We start from the raw sequence: 15,021 nt of genomic DNA, 5'->3' as shown, positions 1-15,021 counted from the left end.
AATAATGCATTTTAAAAATCTTGGCCTACTAGGAAACATATATATATATATATATATATATATATATATATATATATAAGTTTCCATTCCCAGTCACAAATCTAGCATTCTGGAGCAAAGTCACTAAAATATAGTCCAACAAACAAATGTTTATTTAATGTGCCCCTCACTTTTCCCTCCACCGCACCCCACTCACCGGTGTTGTCCTTGGTCAGTGGAGACTCAGAGTTCAGAGGTGCTTTCACGTGAGTACACCTCCCAGGTAGGGGGCAAGAAGGCACCTCTCGTTCCTCCAGCTGCTCACTGTTCGCTCTGGCCACTGCTGTTTGTTGTGCCACCGTTCACTCCATCACTCTGTTGCCAATGACCCTGCGCAGTCACCTTCTGCTGCCACCTGCCACTGAGACCTCTGCGAGTTGGTCTCTTGAGGTTCCACCCAGCTCTCAGTGATTTCAGCTGAGCTCTCAGGCGGGGAACCTCCCTGCTAGTGCAGTCTGGGCTGTCTCTTCCACAGAAACATGACCCCACAGCACAACTAAGCACTTTTAGACCTGATTATCAGTGATTTCAGCTGCAGTGGTCACTTAACAGAACAAAAGACTATCTATGGCGCCTAATCAGCTCTGTCTTTAAACAGTGGAGAGGGACAGGTCCCCACCCTCTCTCTTGATGCCCTCAATCAGCACAGGCTAAGTACAGTTCTACTGCCCTTTACTCATACAATAAGAACATTTCATCCCCCCCCCGCCCCCCCCCTCCCCCCGCATTCAAGTGATTTGTAACCCAACCCCAACCAAAATCTATCACTTGGGCAACACAGCTCTGTTTGCTGGGTACCTAGGTAGATTAGGTGTGAATGTAAATACGATCTGGTCCTGAAGCCTTTCCCTCCAGCCCCGGCTCATCACTAGCTGTCAGGGAGAGCTCATTTAGACTTCGCTTACAAATCATCATTTGAAATTATTAGGTTGGCCAACATCACCGAAATGAATGCACTGACATTGTCATAAAAAACAACAGCTGTATAAGGAAGCTAGTCTATGTTCATACTTTTCAAATCTATTATACTTTTTCAGATACATGTATTTTATCATACACTGTATATGCTTTTAAAGTGTGTATTAATGTTTGAATTTCAATTCAAATTTCCAAACAGTCACTAAATTGGCATGTAACTAGTTCACAAAACTGGGGGGGGGGGGCGTGTTGGGAAAATTCAGGGGGGGGTGTAGGGAAATCACTGGTAGCCAATATTTGTTACACGTGTAATTGAAGGAGGCCAGTCTATCATCTTGCATTATATCTTTAATATTTGTTAATCCTTTTGCTATCTAAATTGTTTTAAGCATGGAGTAGGCCTTAATCCTGAGGCACGGGTTATCCATAGTGGTACAAGAAGGATCTTGTGTGACAAGCAAGACTGTTTTTTTATTCCATATAAGTTGCATGATAAGCCTATTTATTTGAGCAAAGAGCAAGGGGGAGATCTTGAAAGACAACAGACTAATAATAAAAGTCATTCTTGGGAAGATATTCATTTTGACTAGTTCTATTCTCCCGGATAAGGATAGAGGAAGGAGACACCACTTTTCCATGTCCTTGGAAATTTCTTTTAATATATAGTTTAGGAAAACAATTTTGGGAAGATTAGGACAAATTTAACACCTAAATAAGTTATTTCCTTGTACATTTGAAATGCAAAATGCTGAAACTGAGAAGAATCTGATCTTTTGGATATATCCATTGTTTGTGATTTATTCCAGTTAATGCAAAAACCCAAGATCTTTCAAAAAGTATCAACTACATTCAATAATGATGGGATTGATGAGGATGGATTCTTCAATAGTACAAAAATGTCACCAGCATATCAACTGATTTAGTATTCTTTCCTATTTATAGGCATACCTTCAAGGACTGAGTGGTGATTGCCAGTGGTTCAAGAGAGAGATTAAAAAGGAGGGGCAAGAGGAGACAGTCTTGTCATATCCCTTTTTATAGTTGAAATGTGGGAGAAATAATTCCATTAGTTGATAGTGAAGCAAGGGGAGAGTTGTATAATACACTGATCCAATTCAGGAATATTGGTCAAAATCCAAATCTTTTAGGACAGACATTAGATAAAGCCATTCAACCCTATCAATGACTTTCTCTGCATCTAGAGATAAGGCTATACGTAGTGAAAATCTGACATCTGAGCTTGCTGGATCAAGTGAGCTATTTTTCTTGTATTATCAGCAGCCAGTCTTCCTTTAATGAAACCAACCTGATCTGTGTGTATAATTGATGGGATGATGGTGTTCAGTTGTGTTGCTAAAATTTTTACAATTATTTTGCTATCTGTGTTCAACAGAGATATGGGGCGGAAGTTACCACAGTTGCAACCATCTTTGTTCTTTTTAATATTAAAGCAGTTCTCATGTCATGAGACATGGTTCCTTTTTGGAATGTTTCAGTGAAATCCTTTGAAAAAATAGAAGATACCTAATTATTAAATGTTTTGTAGAAATCTGACAGAAAGCCATCCATCCCAGGGGCCTTGCCGGAATTCATATTTTTATAACCTGTTTGATTTCTTATGATAGCTTTGTCCATATGTGACGTTGCACTCCATAATGTTTTATGGAAATATGCTTATGAGTGTGAATACAATGTAACTGGAATATGCTTTATGCAAAAGGTCTCTTGTAAGGTATCATTACAAAGCTTATAATCTACTGAGTGTGTTCATCCTATTTGTATGAATGTATCATTCTTGTATCTGAAACTAGGAATATGAAGTATAACTCTGAGGTCCTACGGTAATTATGCAAAGTGTGGGCCATTGATGGTGGTTTAGAATCTTGATGGCTCCCATTGACTAGGACAATTGGTTGTAAATGGCTCTGTCTATTTGCAAGCCTTCCTGTGTTCGTGTGAGCCAGCCCAGGAGAAACAGAGGCTGGGGTCTCACAGGACATGTGACCATGTCACATGATGCTGGAATCCATCTTAATTCTGGTACTTTTCCATTTAGAAGGAGGGGTGGGGACCCAGAGAGACAAAAGATTCCCGCCTTGGGCCAAAGCTATACAAAGTGGTGGAACAGGACAAAGGGGGCTGCCAGTCATGAGAATACCACTAGTTACCACCTGAGCTGGAACTAACAAGGACTGTACCAGGGGAAAGAATTGGGCACAGACTAGGAAGGAGTCTAGTCTGTGAAAGAAATGTATTGGAACATCTCTGAGGGTGAGATATTACCTGTATCAATTTCTTAATGTATTAGGCTTAGACTTGCATGTTTTTGCTTTATTTTGCATGGTGACTTACTTTGTTCTGTCTGTTATTACTTGAAACGACTTAAATCCTACTTTTTATACTTAATAAAATCACTTTTGTTTATTAATTAACCCAGAGTAAGTAATTAATACCTGGGGGAGCAAACAACTGTGCATCTCTCTCTATCAGTGTTATAGAGGGCGGACAATTTATGAGTTTACCCTGTATAAGCTTTATACAGAGTAAATGGATTTATTTGGGGTTTGGATCCCATTGGGAACTGTGTGTCTGGGTGCTGGAGATAAACCAAAAACTGCTCAGCAGGTCACCTAAGTCTGCAGCTTTGTGGCTCAGAGGTAAATTCAGCACGTCAGGTGACAGTCCCAAGGGGGTCTCTGTGACTGAACCCATCACACCATAAACACTTAACTTAGGGTATTAAAAGGTAGACCTTCAGTAAAATGATCAAATTTATTAGAGTCAAATTAATTGTCTGATTTATATAAAGTTTGATAGAATTGCTTAAATTGATTATTTATATAGAATCATAGAAGCGTAGGACTGGAAGAGACCACAACAGGTCATCTAGTACAGTCCCCTGCACTCAAGGCAGGACTATGCATTAACTAGACCATTCTTGACAGGTGTTTGTCTAACCTGTTCTTAAAAACCTCCAATGATGGAGATTCCACAACCTTCCTAGGCAATTTGTTCCAGTGCTTAACTACCCTGACAGGAAGTTTTTCCTAATGTCCAACCTAAACCTCCCTTGCTGCAATTTAAGCCCCTTGCTTCGTGTCCTATCCTCAGAGGTTAATGAGAACAATTTTTCACCCTCCTTGTAGCAACCTTTTACATACTTGAAAACTGTTATGGCCCCCCTCAATCTTCTTTTCTTCAAATTAAACAAACCCATTTTTTCAGTCTTTCCTCATATTTTCTAGACCTTTAATCATTTTTGTTGCTTTCCTCTGGACTTTCTCCAATTTATCCATATTTTTCCTGAAATGTGGTGTCCAGAACTGGACACAATACTCCAGCTGAGACTTATCAGCGCAGAGTGGAAGAATTACTTCTCGTGTCTTGCTTGCAGCACTCCTTCTGATACATCCCAGAATGTTGTTTGCTTTTTTTGCACTAGTGTTATATTGTTGACTCATATTTAGCTTGTGATCCAACATAACACCCAGGTCCCTTTCCACAGTACTCCTTCCTAGGCAGTCATTTCCCATTTTGTACTCCTAAGTGGAGTACTTTGCTTTTGTCTTCATTTAATTTCATCCTAGTTACCTCAGATCATTTCTTCAGTTTGTCCAGATCCTTTTGAATTTTAATCTTATCTTCCAAAGCCCTTGAAACCCAGCTTTGTACTGACTGCAAACTTTATAAGTGTACTCTCTATGCCATTATCTAAATAATTTATGAAGATATTGAACAGAACCAGAACCAGGACCAATATGCCCTTCCAGCTTGACTGTGAACCACTGATAACTACTCTCTAGGAACGCTTTTCCAACCAGTTGTGCACTCACCTTATAGTAGCTCCACCTAGGCTATATTTCCCTAGTTTGCTTATGAGAAAGTCATGCGAGACAAGAAAAATAAATTCCATGGCCTTTGTACACAAGGATTTCAGCTTTTCTGGCAGCATTCATTAACGTTACTTTATCATTGAACTTCAGTAGCTTGAAGATGATGGGTTTGGGCTTGTTAGACTCTCATTGTCTAGTACCAGGCATTTCATGAGCTTTTTCAGTATCTAATGGGGGCAGCTGTGGGTCCAGTTTAAGTATGTCAGGGAGCAGTTTCTGAAGAAAGCTGATAATATCCTTCTCCTCTAGACCCTCAGCAATGCCCAAGAGGCAAAGGTTGCGTCTGTGAGACCCTTAGGGCTTGTCTACATTACCCGCTGGATCAACGGGCAGCAATCGATCCAGCGGGGGTCAATTTATCACGTTGCCGAGCGCTCTCCCGTCGACTCTGGTACTCCACCAGGGCGAGAGGGGCAGGCAGAGTCGACGGGAGAGCGTCAGCCCTTGACTTACCGCAGTGAAGACAGTGCGGTAAGTAAATCTAAGCTATTCACGTAGCTGAAGTTGCGTAACTTAGATCGATCCCCCCCAATGTAGACCAGGTCTGAGTCATCTTATTTTTCTTCCAGTTTCTCTAGTCTAAGCTTTAAGGGGCAGTTCCTTCTTTAATTTCCCTGGCTTCAATGGCAGTCTTTTGTAGCTCATTTTCCATGTGAGTTATATGGGATTTTACAACACCTGTATCTTTAGAGAGGCCACGAATATCTTTTGAGATTGAATCCAGTCTGACTGTGAGGAATTCTTTCAGTGCTGTAATATTCTAGGCTAGGTCCTGCTGTGGCCGTGTAGTCTCTCCTTTCAGCTGCTTAAGTGATTCAGGCCTAGGTCTTTTCTTGTCTCTCATTTCTCCATTGGCATCCATATTCAACAGTTTGAAATTTATCCATGGGGTTAATTTAAACTTTAGGACAGAAACTTATTGTCAATTTGCCAGGAAAGTAATGATTAGAGATGAATTGATATGTTTTGAGGGAGGAGGTCTGAGATTAGGCAGCCATCCTTCTCACAGGTACCATGTGACCCACTGCTTCCCCCCCCCCCTCCTTCTTGGGGAACAAAACAAAACAAAAGCCAAAACCCATCTTTCTTTTCCATAGGCTGTCAAAGGAAAAGAGAGAAAATCAAGCAAGAAGGAAAAGGATGAGAAGGACTAAGAAGAGTGGAGCAGGAAAAGTGCAAGTCCTACCCTCTTTAAAAATAACCTATACTCAGTTCACACACTGAGACAGACAACTTTGAAAAGCCTCTTTTAAAAAAAAGTTTAAAAATTTTTAAATTCACAATTAAGATTTTTAAATAAAAATTTAATCTTGACCTCCCCAAAGGATGATCCATGAGATTTCTTTAGCAAATTTTGCTACACCATCCTCCTGAAGGCAACATTGTAGTTGTCTACACATCTGAAAACTTATCCTATGAAAATCTTAAATCTGCTTCTACCAAATATTTCCAGTTTTTATCCCCTTGTCCCCTGGCAACCTTCTGCTGATACTATAGCAATGAAACAAGATATTTTGTTCCTATACTGCTATGGGATGCACACTGTATGCCTGCATTCTTGCTTCAGCTTGAAAACATTCTGTTACAGAAATCTACCTCCACCCCTGAACCTGCCCTCACCGCAGAAAGTGACACTGAAATGCTGTACATTTATATAAGCTGCACTACTTCCCCCGGAACTTGTGTCTATAATGACAAATTCTATCCTTGACTACATTGTGCACCTGTTTAATGTGACATTGGCATGTATGTAAGAAAAGCGCTAATGCAGAACCTCCAGGATACCTACCAGAACTGCAATAAGCAATCAGAACCATGAAGACAGTGAACAGGATACAATTCATTTTGTTCATGTTTCTTCCAGAATCTGGAAGCAAGAATAAATGAAAAATGGTTACATGTTCCTTAGTTTATAATATTTAAAACCAGAGAAAGTTTTGATTGAAAAAGAGTAAGATCTAGTAGTCTGAAGACATGCATCAGGAGTCAGGAACTCCCAAATTCTAATCTTGGCCCCAACAGACTATTTCTGTGGCATTGGGCAAATCACATAACTTCTATGTGCTCAGGTTTCCTCATCTGTAAAATGGGGATAATACTCACCTACCTTACAGAAGGGACGTAATGAAGGGTAATTCACTGGTATTTGATACAAAGCTTATTAACATCAGAAGGCTTTGGACAAGTCCCTTGATGTTTGCAAAGTACTTAAGATATCATATCTGCAAAGAATTATTGGATACCACATATGGATGTGGCAGGTATCTAGGAAAGGAACACTAGATCATTGTGTCACCATGAGGCAGCTCACAGACATGCCTGATTTACTGATTTCTGTTCTCTGCATTTTCTATTTTTTGTTTATTTTCTATGCTTGATAGCCCACCCAACCCAACCAAACTTCTGTTGGAGCACAATGCAATTCCTTTTTGTAGCACAACTCTCCCTACCTCTTCGTCTCAAGCTGTTATACTTGAACAGCCAAAGTCACAGAGCAGCAGCCCAGGCACTTCTTTTAGAGCATATACCATCTTTTCTAAAGGCATCATTTCATAAATAGGCTCTTAAGGCTCAGTACAATACCAACCAAAAAAAAAAAAAAGGGTGGGAATCTTGGGGCAGCCTCATATATCTATACCTGAGGCAAAGTTGCCTCAACCAATGGAGTTATAATAGGGATGAACTTGGCACAGTATATCCAGGCATCTGCAAAGGGCAAACCAGAGACACAATTTTGCAATTTAAATCATACATTTTATGACCCTCCATGTCCTTTCATTCCTCCTACAAGAATATTGTCAAACTCCCTCCATTTGAGTGAGTGCTTAATTAAAGTCTTGTAACTAGATTCCTACTGTACACACTAAGAATATTTACACACATTAAAAATTAAATACAAAAAAATGCATTTGTGCAATATTAAGACTGCACAGTTAAAAATATACAATGTGAGAAAGTAAAAAGGCAAGGTTCCAGTATTAGTATCTAGGCCATACTACACATACACTCTTTTGTATTCCTGTTTTGGGGGGCACATATATAAGTCATAAGTTACATACCATAAAGACTACAGAAAATGAAATACAATGTGGCCAAGGTAATGTCTCTACTGTAATCTTAATTTTGGATTTTGTGACTTTTTGTGATTTGAAACTGCAACATAAAAGTTGCATTAATGCAGATTTTTTGCATTTAATAATTTAAGTGGACATATAATTCTCTTGATTGAAAGTGTAGTCCACATAGCTAGAGTTAGCACTTATTTTATTCAGCAGTAATGTAAGGAACCTACAGGCCTGTATCCTGTAAGACATTGGCTTCAGCAGTTAGCATAAGGCTTGAGGCCTATGAACTTTGGCACAGATAATTTAGGGGTGACCACTGGGACAATTTGGGGAACTGGGAATAGGGTGTTTAAGGGGAAGTTTGTCCATAACAACCCGAGGAACATGAGCTAACATCAGCTCTTGGATATTTTAGGATAGGCACATCTGCAGATGTCTGACCACAAGAGTGCCATAGCAATGAACTGACATATATGATAATAATTTGGGATCATTAATATACTAACCTATAGGAGAAGGGCTCCCCAACATTAGTAGGGTGAGGAAATACAAATAAAGAAGAGGGGAGAAACCCCGACGGAATATGCATTAGACACAGTGGTGTCAGCGTAACATATTATAAAAGTTGTATCCCAGCCTGTGTACATGGGGGAGACAGATGTAGCCCTTGGGTGATGCCAGAATGATGACCACTGGTGATGATGTGGAACGTGATGGCAATGAGGAAGCTAATGGCCTACATTTCAGGTTGTTTTGCAAGGGACGGTGTGAGTATATAGATGTACATTCTATATTACGTCTATCTACCGTACTGGGTTATAGTGTTTGTGACTTTGCTAAATGTATTAATAAACTATTGTAAATTGAGAAAGAAAGGTTCCTAAAGTGTGAGTGTTGCAACTGTGCACATCGGGGTTCTCAACTAAACAGTAATTTTAATAATACAGGGCCTGATTTTTGGACAAGAACTTGTCAAACCTCAGAGTTTCTTAAGTAATCAATATACTTAATACACAGTCCATAGATTGGGCTACAAAAGATCTATGATTTAGATATAGTATGTAATATCTAGTTATGTTACATAGCAGCTCCTATATCAAATTAGTCCAGAGATCTATTTGTTCAGAAACTGGATGCTAGACAGCAGCCAATACCACACGTCTATGAGAAGGTATAAAAAACAGTCTTATAAAGACAATTATGTAATAGCCATGGGGTCGGCAACCTACGGCACGCGTGCCAAACACGGCACGCAAGCCGATTTTGAGTGGCACGCTGCCTGCCCGGTGAGAGGAGGAGGAGGAGGAGGAGGGGCAGGAAAGCACCACGCTGGGGGAAGAAGCGGGGGAGGGGGGAAGCTTGGCTGCTGCAGGACCAAGCTTCTGCCTCCTGCCCCCGCAGGGGAGAGCGGAGGGGGGGTCCCTAAGATTACCATATTTAAAAATTTAAAAAAGAGGACACTCCACGGGGCCCTGGCCCCGCCCCCGCCCCTTACCTGCCCCCAGGCCCACCCAACTCCGCCCCTTCCCTGTCCGGCCCCGCCCTTTCCCCACCCCAACTCCGCCCCTTCCCCAAAGTCCCCTCCCCTGAGCGCCCCGCATTCCCCCTCCTCCCTCCCAGCCACGCAAAACAGTTGCCCGAGTGCTACCGGCTTCACGGTTTGCCGGGCAGCCCCCAGACCTCCAGACCCTGCACCCCCGGCCGGGCGCTTCCCCAGCGCAGCCGGAGCCCGAGAGGGGAAGCGCCCGGCCGGGAGCGCAGGGTCTGGAGGTCTGGGGGCTGCCCGGCAAACCGTGAAGCCGGTAGCGCTCGGGCAGCTGCACAGAGCTGAGGTGTCTGGGGGGAGCTGCAGGCGGATTCCTCTGCGCCGGTGGCGGCGGCTGCTGCTGCTTCCCCCCAGACAGCTCAGCTCTGTGCAGCTGAAGAGCCGAGCTGCCCGAGCGCTACCGGCTTCATGGTTTGCCGGGCAGCCCCCAGACCCTGCGCTTCCCCTCCCGGATTCCGGCTGCGCTGGGGAAGCGCCCGGCCAGGGGCGCAGGGTCTGGAGGTCTGGGGGCTGCCCGGCAAACCGTGAAGCCGGTAGCGCTCGGGCAGCTCGGCTCTTCAGCTGCACAAAGCTGAGGTGTCTGGGGGGAGCAGCAGCCGCCGCCGCCGGGGGGGAATCCGCTTGCAGCTCGCAGCCTGCCGGAGCCGCTCTAAGGTAAGCAGGGGACTAGTATTTTCCCGGACATGTTCGGCTTTTTGGCAATTCCCCCCGGACGGGGATTTGAGGACCAAAAAGCCGGACATGTCCGGGAAAATCCGGACGTATGGCAACCCTAGGGGTCCCGGCCCCCCCGCCCCACTCAGCCCCCCCGCCCACCTCTCTCCCCTGCGGGGGCAGGAGGCAGAAGCTTGGTCCTGCGGCAGCCAAGCTTCCCCCCTCCCCCGTTTCTTCCCACAACGTGGTGCATTCGGGCCCCTCCTCCTCCTCCCCCTCCCTCTCCCTGCCGGCGATGGCCCTTGTGAGGGGGAGGGGGAGTGGAGCAGAGCCTTCTGCCCTGCACCCCCCACATCCCCCCCAGCCCTCTGCCCTGACCTCGAGTCGCCCCCAACACCCAGCCTTCTGCCCTGCACCCCCACACCCCTCTGCCCTGACCTCGAGTCACCCCCAACACCCAGCCTTCTGCCCTGCACCCCCACACACCCCCAGCCCTCTGCCCTGACCTCGAGTCCCCCCCCAACACCCAGCCCTCTGCCCTGAACCCCCCCACACCCAGCCTTGTGCCCTGCACCTCCACACACACCCCAGCCCTCTGCCCTGACCTCGAGTCCCCCCCAACACCCAGCCCTCTGCCCTGAACCCCCCCACACCCAGGCTTGTGCTCTGCACCTCCACACACCCCAGCCCTCTGCCCTGACCTCGAGTCCCCCCCACAACACCCAGCCTTCTGCCCTGAACCCCCCCCACACCCAGCCTTGTGCCCTGCACCTCCACACACATCCCCAGCTCTCTGCCCTGACCTCGAGTCCCCCCCCCAACACCCAGCCCTCTGCCCTGAACCCCCCCCCCACCCACACACCCAGTGGGCTGAGCAGGCTGGCGGTGTAAGATCAGCATTTTAATTTAATTTTAAATGAAGCTTCTTAAACATTTTGAAAACCTTGTTTACTTTACATACAACAATAGTTTAGTTATATAATATAGACTTAGAGAGAGACACCTTCTAAAAAAACGTTAAAATGTATTACCGGCATGCGAAACCTTAAATTAAAGTGAATAAATGAAGACTCGGCACACCACTTCTGAAAGGTTGCCTACCCCCTATTCCAGGGGAAATTTCTTCCTAAACCCAGGGAGCTGGTGGCTGGCTTAAGTCCTAAAATGTGGAGGGTTTGTAGCCCTTATAAAGCTATCATATCTAGTACAATTGTAGATATGCTTCTTATGTATAATAAATAAATGTCTTTTTGGAATCCTACTAAACTCTTGGCCTCAATGGTCTGGTGGCAGTCAGTACCACTGGTGTCCTAGGAACTGTACACTACAATAAATTCAGTAAAACAACAAACAAACAAAAAAATAAGGTTGAGCTTCTCTAAAAATGTGCAGTAGAATCCACAGACCTTGCCATTTCGGTATAGGCTAGTATCAAGTACACCAACCCCTGAGTCCTTGGTGCACTCCCTGCAGTATCCAGCCGCAGTCACTGGACAATAACTCTCAGGTAAGCTATCCCCAAAGAGACAGTGTACACACAGTTTGACTGGTACAAGGTCCTTTATAACATTACAGCACTGAAATACATGTATAGTAAAAACAATCATAAGTTTATTCACAAAGATTAAGATTTAAGAGATATTGAGAAAGGATAATGAGCAGAAACAGAACTGGTTACACATGAAACAACATAAAATACAACGCTAGGTCTACACTTATGAATGGTTACCATTCTATTTAATAAAGTAGATCTTCTCTCAAGGATTCAGTGTCTTTGACAGAGCAGCTGGTTTTCAGTCAAAACCAGGATCCACATTTTCATAAATATCCACATGCCCTAATAGGGAATTCCTCAGCAAATGGATAGCAAAATGGCTTTTTGCTTCTCCTTACATTTCCCATAATTCAGTCTTTTCACCCCAGAGTCAGGAGGACACCCCCCCCCATTGTTTGTTCTCCAATGTGTTGGCTCCAAGTTGTCTTCATATCCTCATGTTGACTTGAAATGCATATGCTTAATTTATAAATGAACCTAGGCAGACATGTGAATATACATTCCTCTGTCCGCCAAAACCAGTTTTTCATCTCTGCTGAGGAGTAACACCTTGATACAAACTATAAGGATATATTTTGAGTACATATACATGTCTTCTTAAATATAATCAGTACATACATTTCACAATAATATGAAGGACCAGCATGATCTTGACTTTCCTTTAAGATCTCAAACAGCATTCTTTATAGATAAATATTATGAAAGCAAAGTGTAGTGAGTTTGTCAAGCCTGATAAGAGTTGCTGTTACAGAACAGTAAACCCTTTTCCAGTTGGCATCAAGGCGTTCTTAGGGTCACTAACTACACTGGGTTTTCTATTTACAGCAGCCAATCACTGATTGGTCCCTATTTGTTTGTCTGTGTACAGTGCCAAACCCTAAGGTTTTCAGATGAGTATCCTGAAAAAAAATCAAAGGACTGGTCTTTCAGCACAATAATTTCTGAAAGAAGAATGATTCAAAATTGCTGGGGGGCAGGGGAAGAGAGAGCAGAGACACCTCTCAAAAGAACACAAAATTGAATTCCTAGATTACAAGCTCCCCCAGTTTGACCATAGAGAAACCGATAGCCCTGAGCATTCTTCTCAACAGCAGCATGACCCTGCCTTTGTTTATATCAGTGGCTGCCAACCTGTCACTCACAGAGCTCTAAATTTCAGAATAGCTGCTGAGTTAGTCTGTATCAGCAAAAACAACCCGGAGTCCTTGTGGCACCTTAGAGACTAACAAATTTATTTGGGCATAAGCTTTCGTGGGCTAGAACCCATCTGATGAAGTGGGTTCTATCCCATGAAAGCTTATTCCCAGATAAATTTGTTAGTCTCTAAGGCAGGGGTGGTCAAACTTTTTGGGCCGAGGGCCACATCTGGGTGGGGAAATTGTATGCAGGGCGAGGGCAGGGGGTTGGGGTGTGGGAGGGAGTGTGGGGTGCAGGAAGGGGCTCAGGGCAAGGGATTGGGGCAGAGGAGGGGTGCGGGGTGTATGAGGGGGCTCAGGGAAGGGGACTGGGGTGCAGGAGGGGTGTGAGTGCAGGAGGGGGCTCAGGGCAGGGGTGTAGGAGGGGTGTGGACTGTGGGAGGGAGCTCAGGGCAGGGGTTGGGGTGCAGGAGCGGTGCGGGGTGTACGAGGGGGCTCAGGGCAGAGAGTTGGGGTGCAGGAGGGGTGCACGCAGGGCCGGCTCTGGCTTTTTGGCCACCCCAAGCAAAAAAAAAAAAAAAACCTGCGGCGCGGCCGGAGCGCGGGTGCAGGGGGACTGGCTGGGGGGGGAGGGGGAGGGAGCGGGCGGTAGAGAGAGAGAAGGGGGCGGCCAGGGCTACAGCAGGGGTGTGACGACAGGTATAGAAACCGTCCCGTTTTGCAACTGGGTGCGGTTTCCGCCAGCAACGTGACCATCACAGGGACAGTGGAATGAGGGTGAAGCTCAGGGCAAGTGTGGCTAGCTTGAAGGGATGTGGGTGAGGCACGGATCCAGGCTCCATGTCCGCTCCCCTGCAGCGGAGTTAGCTTTTCCCTAGTGCGGGTCTCTCTCTTCAGGCCCTCCCCACAGAGAACTTTCTTCTAGGGCCCTTGTTCCCCGCGCAGCCCCGGTTAGCCCCAGACCCCAGCGGGAGGCTGGTCCTCCCCGCCGCAGCGCCTCTGCGGCACGCGAGCTGCACCTCCCCACTGCCTCCAGCTGCCCTTCTGCACTCCGCCTCAGCCCTCTGGTTACTGGAGCACCGCGGCTCTGCTCCAGCAATAAAACAGCCTCTTCCTCTGCACTGGCGGGAGAGCAATCCATGCCCAGGGCCGGCTCTGGCTTTTTTGCCGCCCCAGGCAAAAAAGCCTCCGGCCGCCCCCCCCCCCCCCACCACGGGGGGGCGCGGAGCACGGGGGGGGCGAGCCCCGGCGGGGGCTCCGCTCTCCCGCCGGGGGAGGGCGGCCGGAGCCCCGGGGCGAGGGTGGCGAGCCCCGGCGGGGGCTCCGCTCTCCCCCCGGCGGCCGGGGGGAGGGCGCCGGAGGGGAGGGCGGCCAGAGCCCTGGGAGGAGGGCGGCGAGCCCCGGCGGGGGCTCGGCTCTCCCCCCTCCCCCCCCCGGCGGCCAGAGCGCCGGGGGCAGGACGGCGAGAGGGCGGCGAGCCCCGCCTGGGGCTCGGCTCTCCCCCCGGCGGCCAGAGCGCCGGGGGCAGGACGGCGAGAGGGCGACGAGCCCCGCCTGGGGCTCGGCTCTCCCCCCGGCAGCCGGGGGGAGGGCGGCGAGCCCGGCTGTGGCCCCGCTCTCCCCGGCGGCCCGAGCGCCGCGCCGCCCCCCTCCAGGTGCCGCCCCAAGCACCAGCTTGGTTGCCTGGTGCCTGGAGCCGGCCCTGTCCATGCCCCCCGTGGCAGAGGGGAATAAGGAGAGCAGATCTTGTGGGTTGATGCAGCAACCGCCTACCCAATCCAGCCCTCTAGCCGGCATGCATCTACTGAGCGCGCTGGTCGCCGCAGTTCCTCCGCACTGCAGCACGCTCCAATAGCCTCCTACCTGCTCTGAGCTTGCACCTGTGCAGCTCCCCGCTCACTCTGCCCCTCTGCTAGATGCACGTCTTCTGCAGAAAGCTTTCCCACGGCAGCCCCTTCTAGCTCCGTCAGCAGCACTCAGCTTCCGTGCTGGCTTTTGGTTGTTCTGACGTGGGGAAAAGGGGGCGGGGAGAGGGAGAGGAGCAGAACCCCCATCCTTTAGTTCCCCGCACTCGCGTGGCATGGTAAGTCACTCCGCAGTGTGTGTGATCAGGCAATGTGCTCTCCCTTTCTTTTGTAATGGTTTGCGTTAGAGCTTGCTAAGTAGAGTTGTGTGCTTACGTTATTTAAGCGGGGTTCTCTTTCCCTCTCTCTAT

The 15,021-nt window shown here is 46.9% G+C and overlaps 1 protein-coding gene across 1 annotated transcript in view; it reads right to left on the bottom strand.

Annotated features, from left to right (window-relative positions):
• The window catches only part of LOC135877040 (CD59 glycoprotein-like), a 28,361-nt gene extending 13,647 nt beyond the window's left edge, over nucleotides 1–14,714 (bottom strand). The window contains exons 1-2 of the mRNA XM_065402372.1: nucleotides 14,670–14,714; nucleotides 6,640–6,717 (exon numbers count right to left, since the gene is read on the bottom strand). Coding sequence (XP_065258444.1) covers nucleotides 6,640–6,703 — 64 coding nt within the window. The 5' untranslated portion in view covers nucleotides 6,704–6,717; nucleotides 14,670–14,714. The remainder of the gene's footprint in view (nucleotides 1–6,639; nucleotides 6,718–14,669) is intronic.
• Nucleotides 14,715–15,021: the final 307 nt, after the last annotated feature.

This window comes from Emys orbicularis, chromosome 4, assembly GCF_028017835.1.
Source record: "Emys orbicularis isolate rEmyOrb1 chromosome 4, rEmyOrb1.hap1, whole genome shotgun sequence".
In the NCBI taxonomy this organism is placed as follows: domain Eukaryota; kingdom Metazoa; phylum Chordata; order Testudines; family Emydidae; genus Emys; species Emys orbicularis.
Note: the sequence above shows the minus strand (reverse complement) of the source record. Positions and strands in the feature narration are given on the sequence as shown.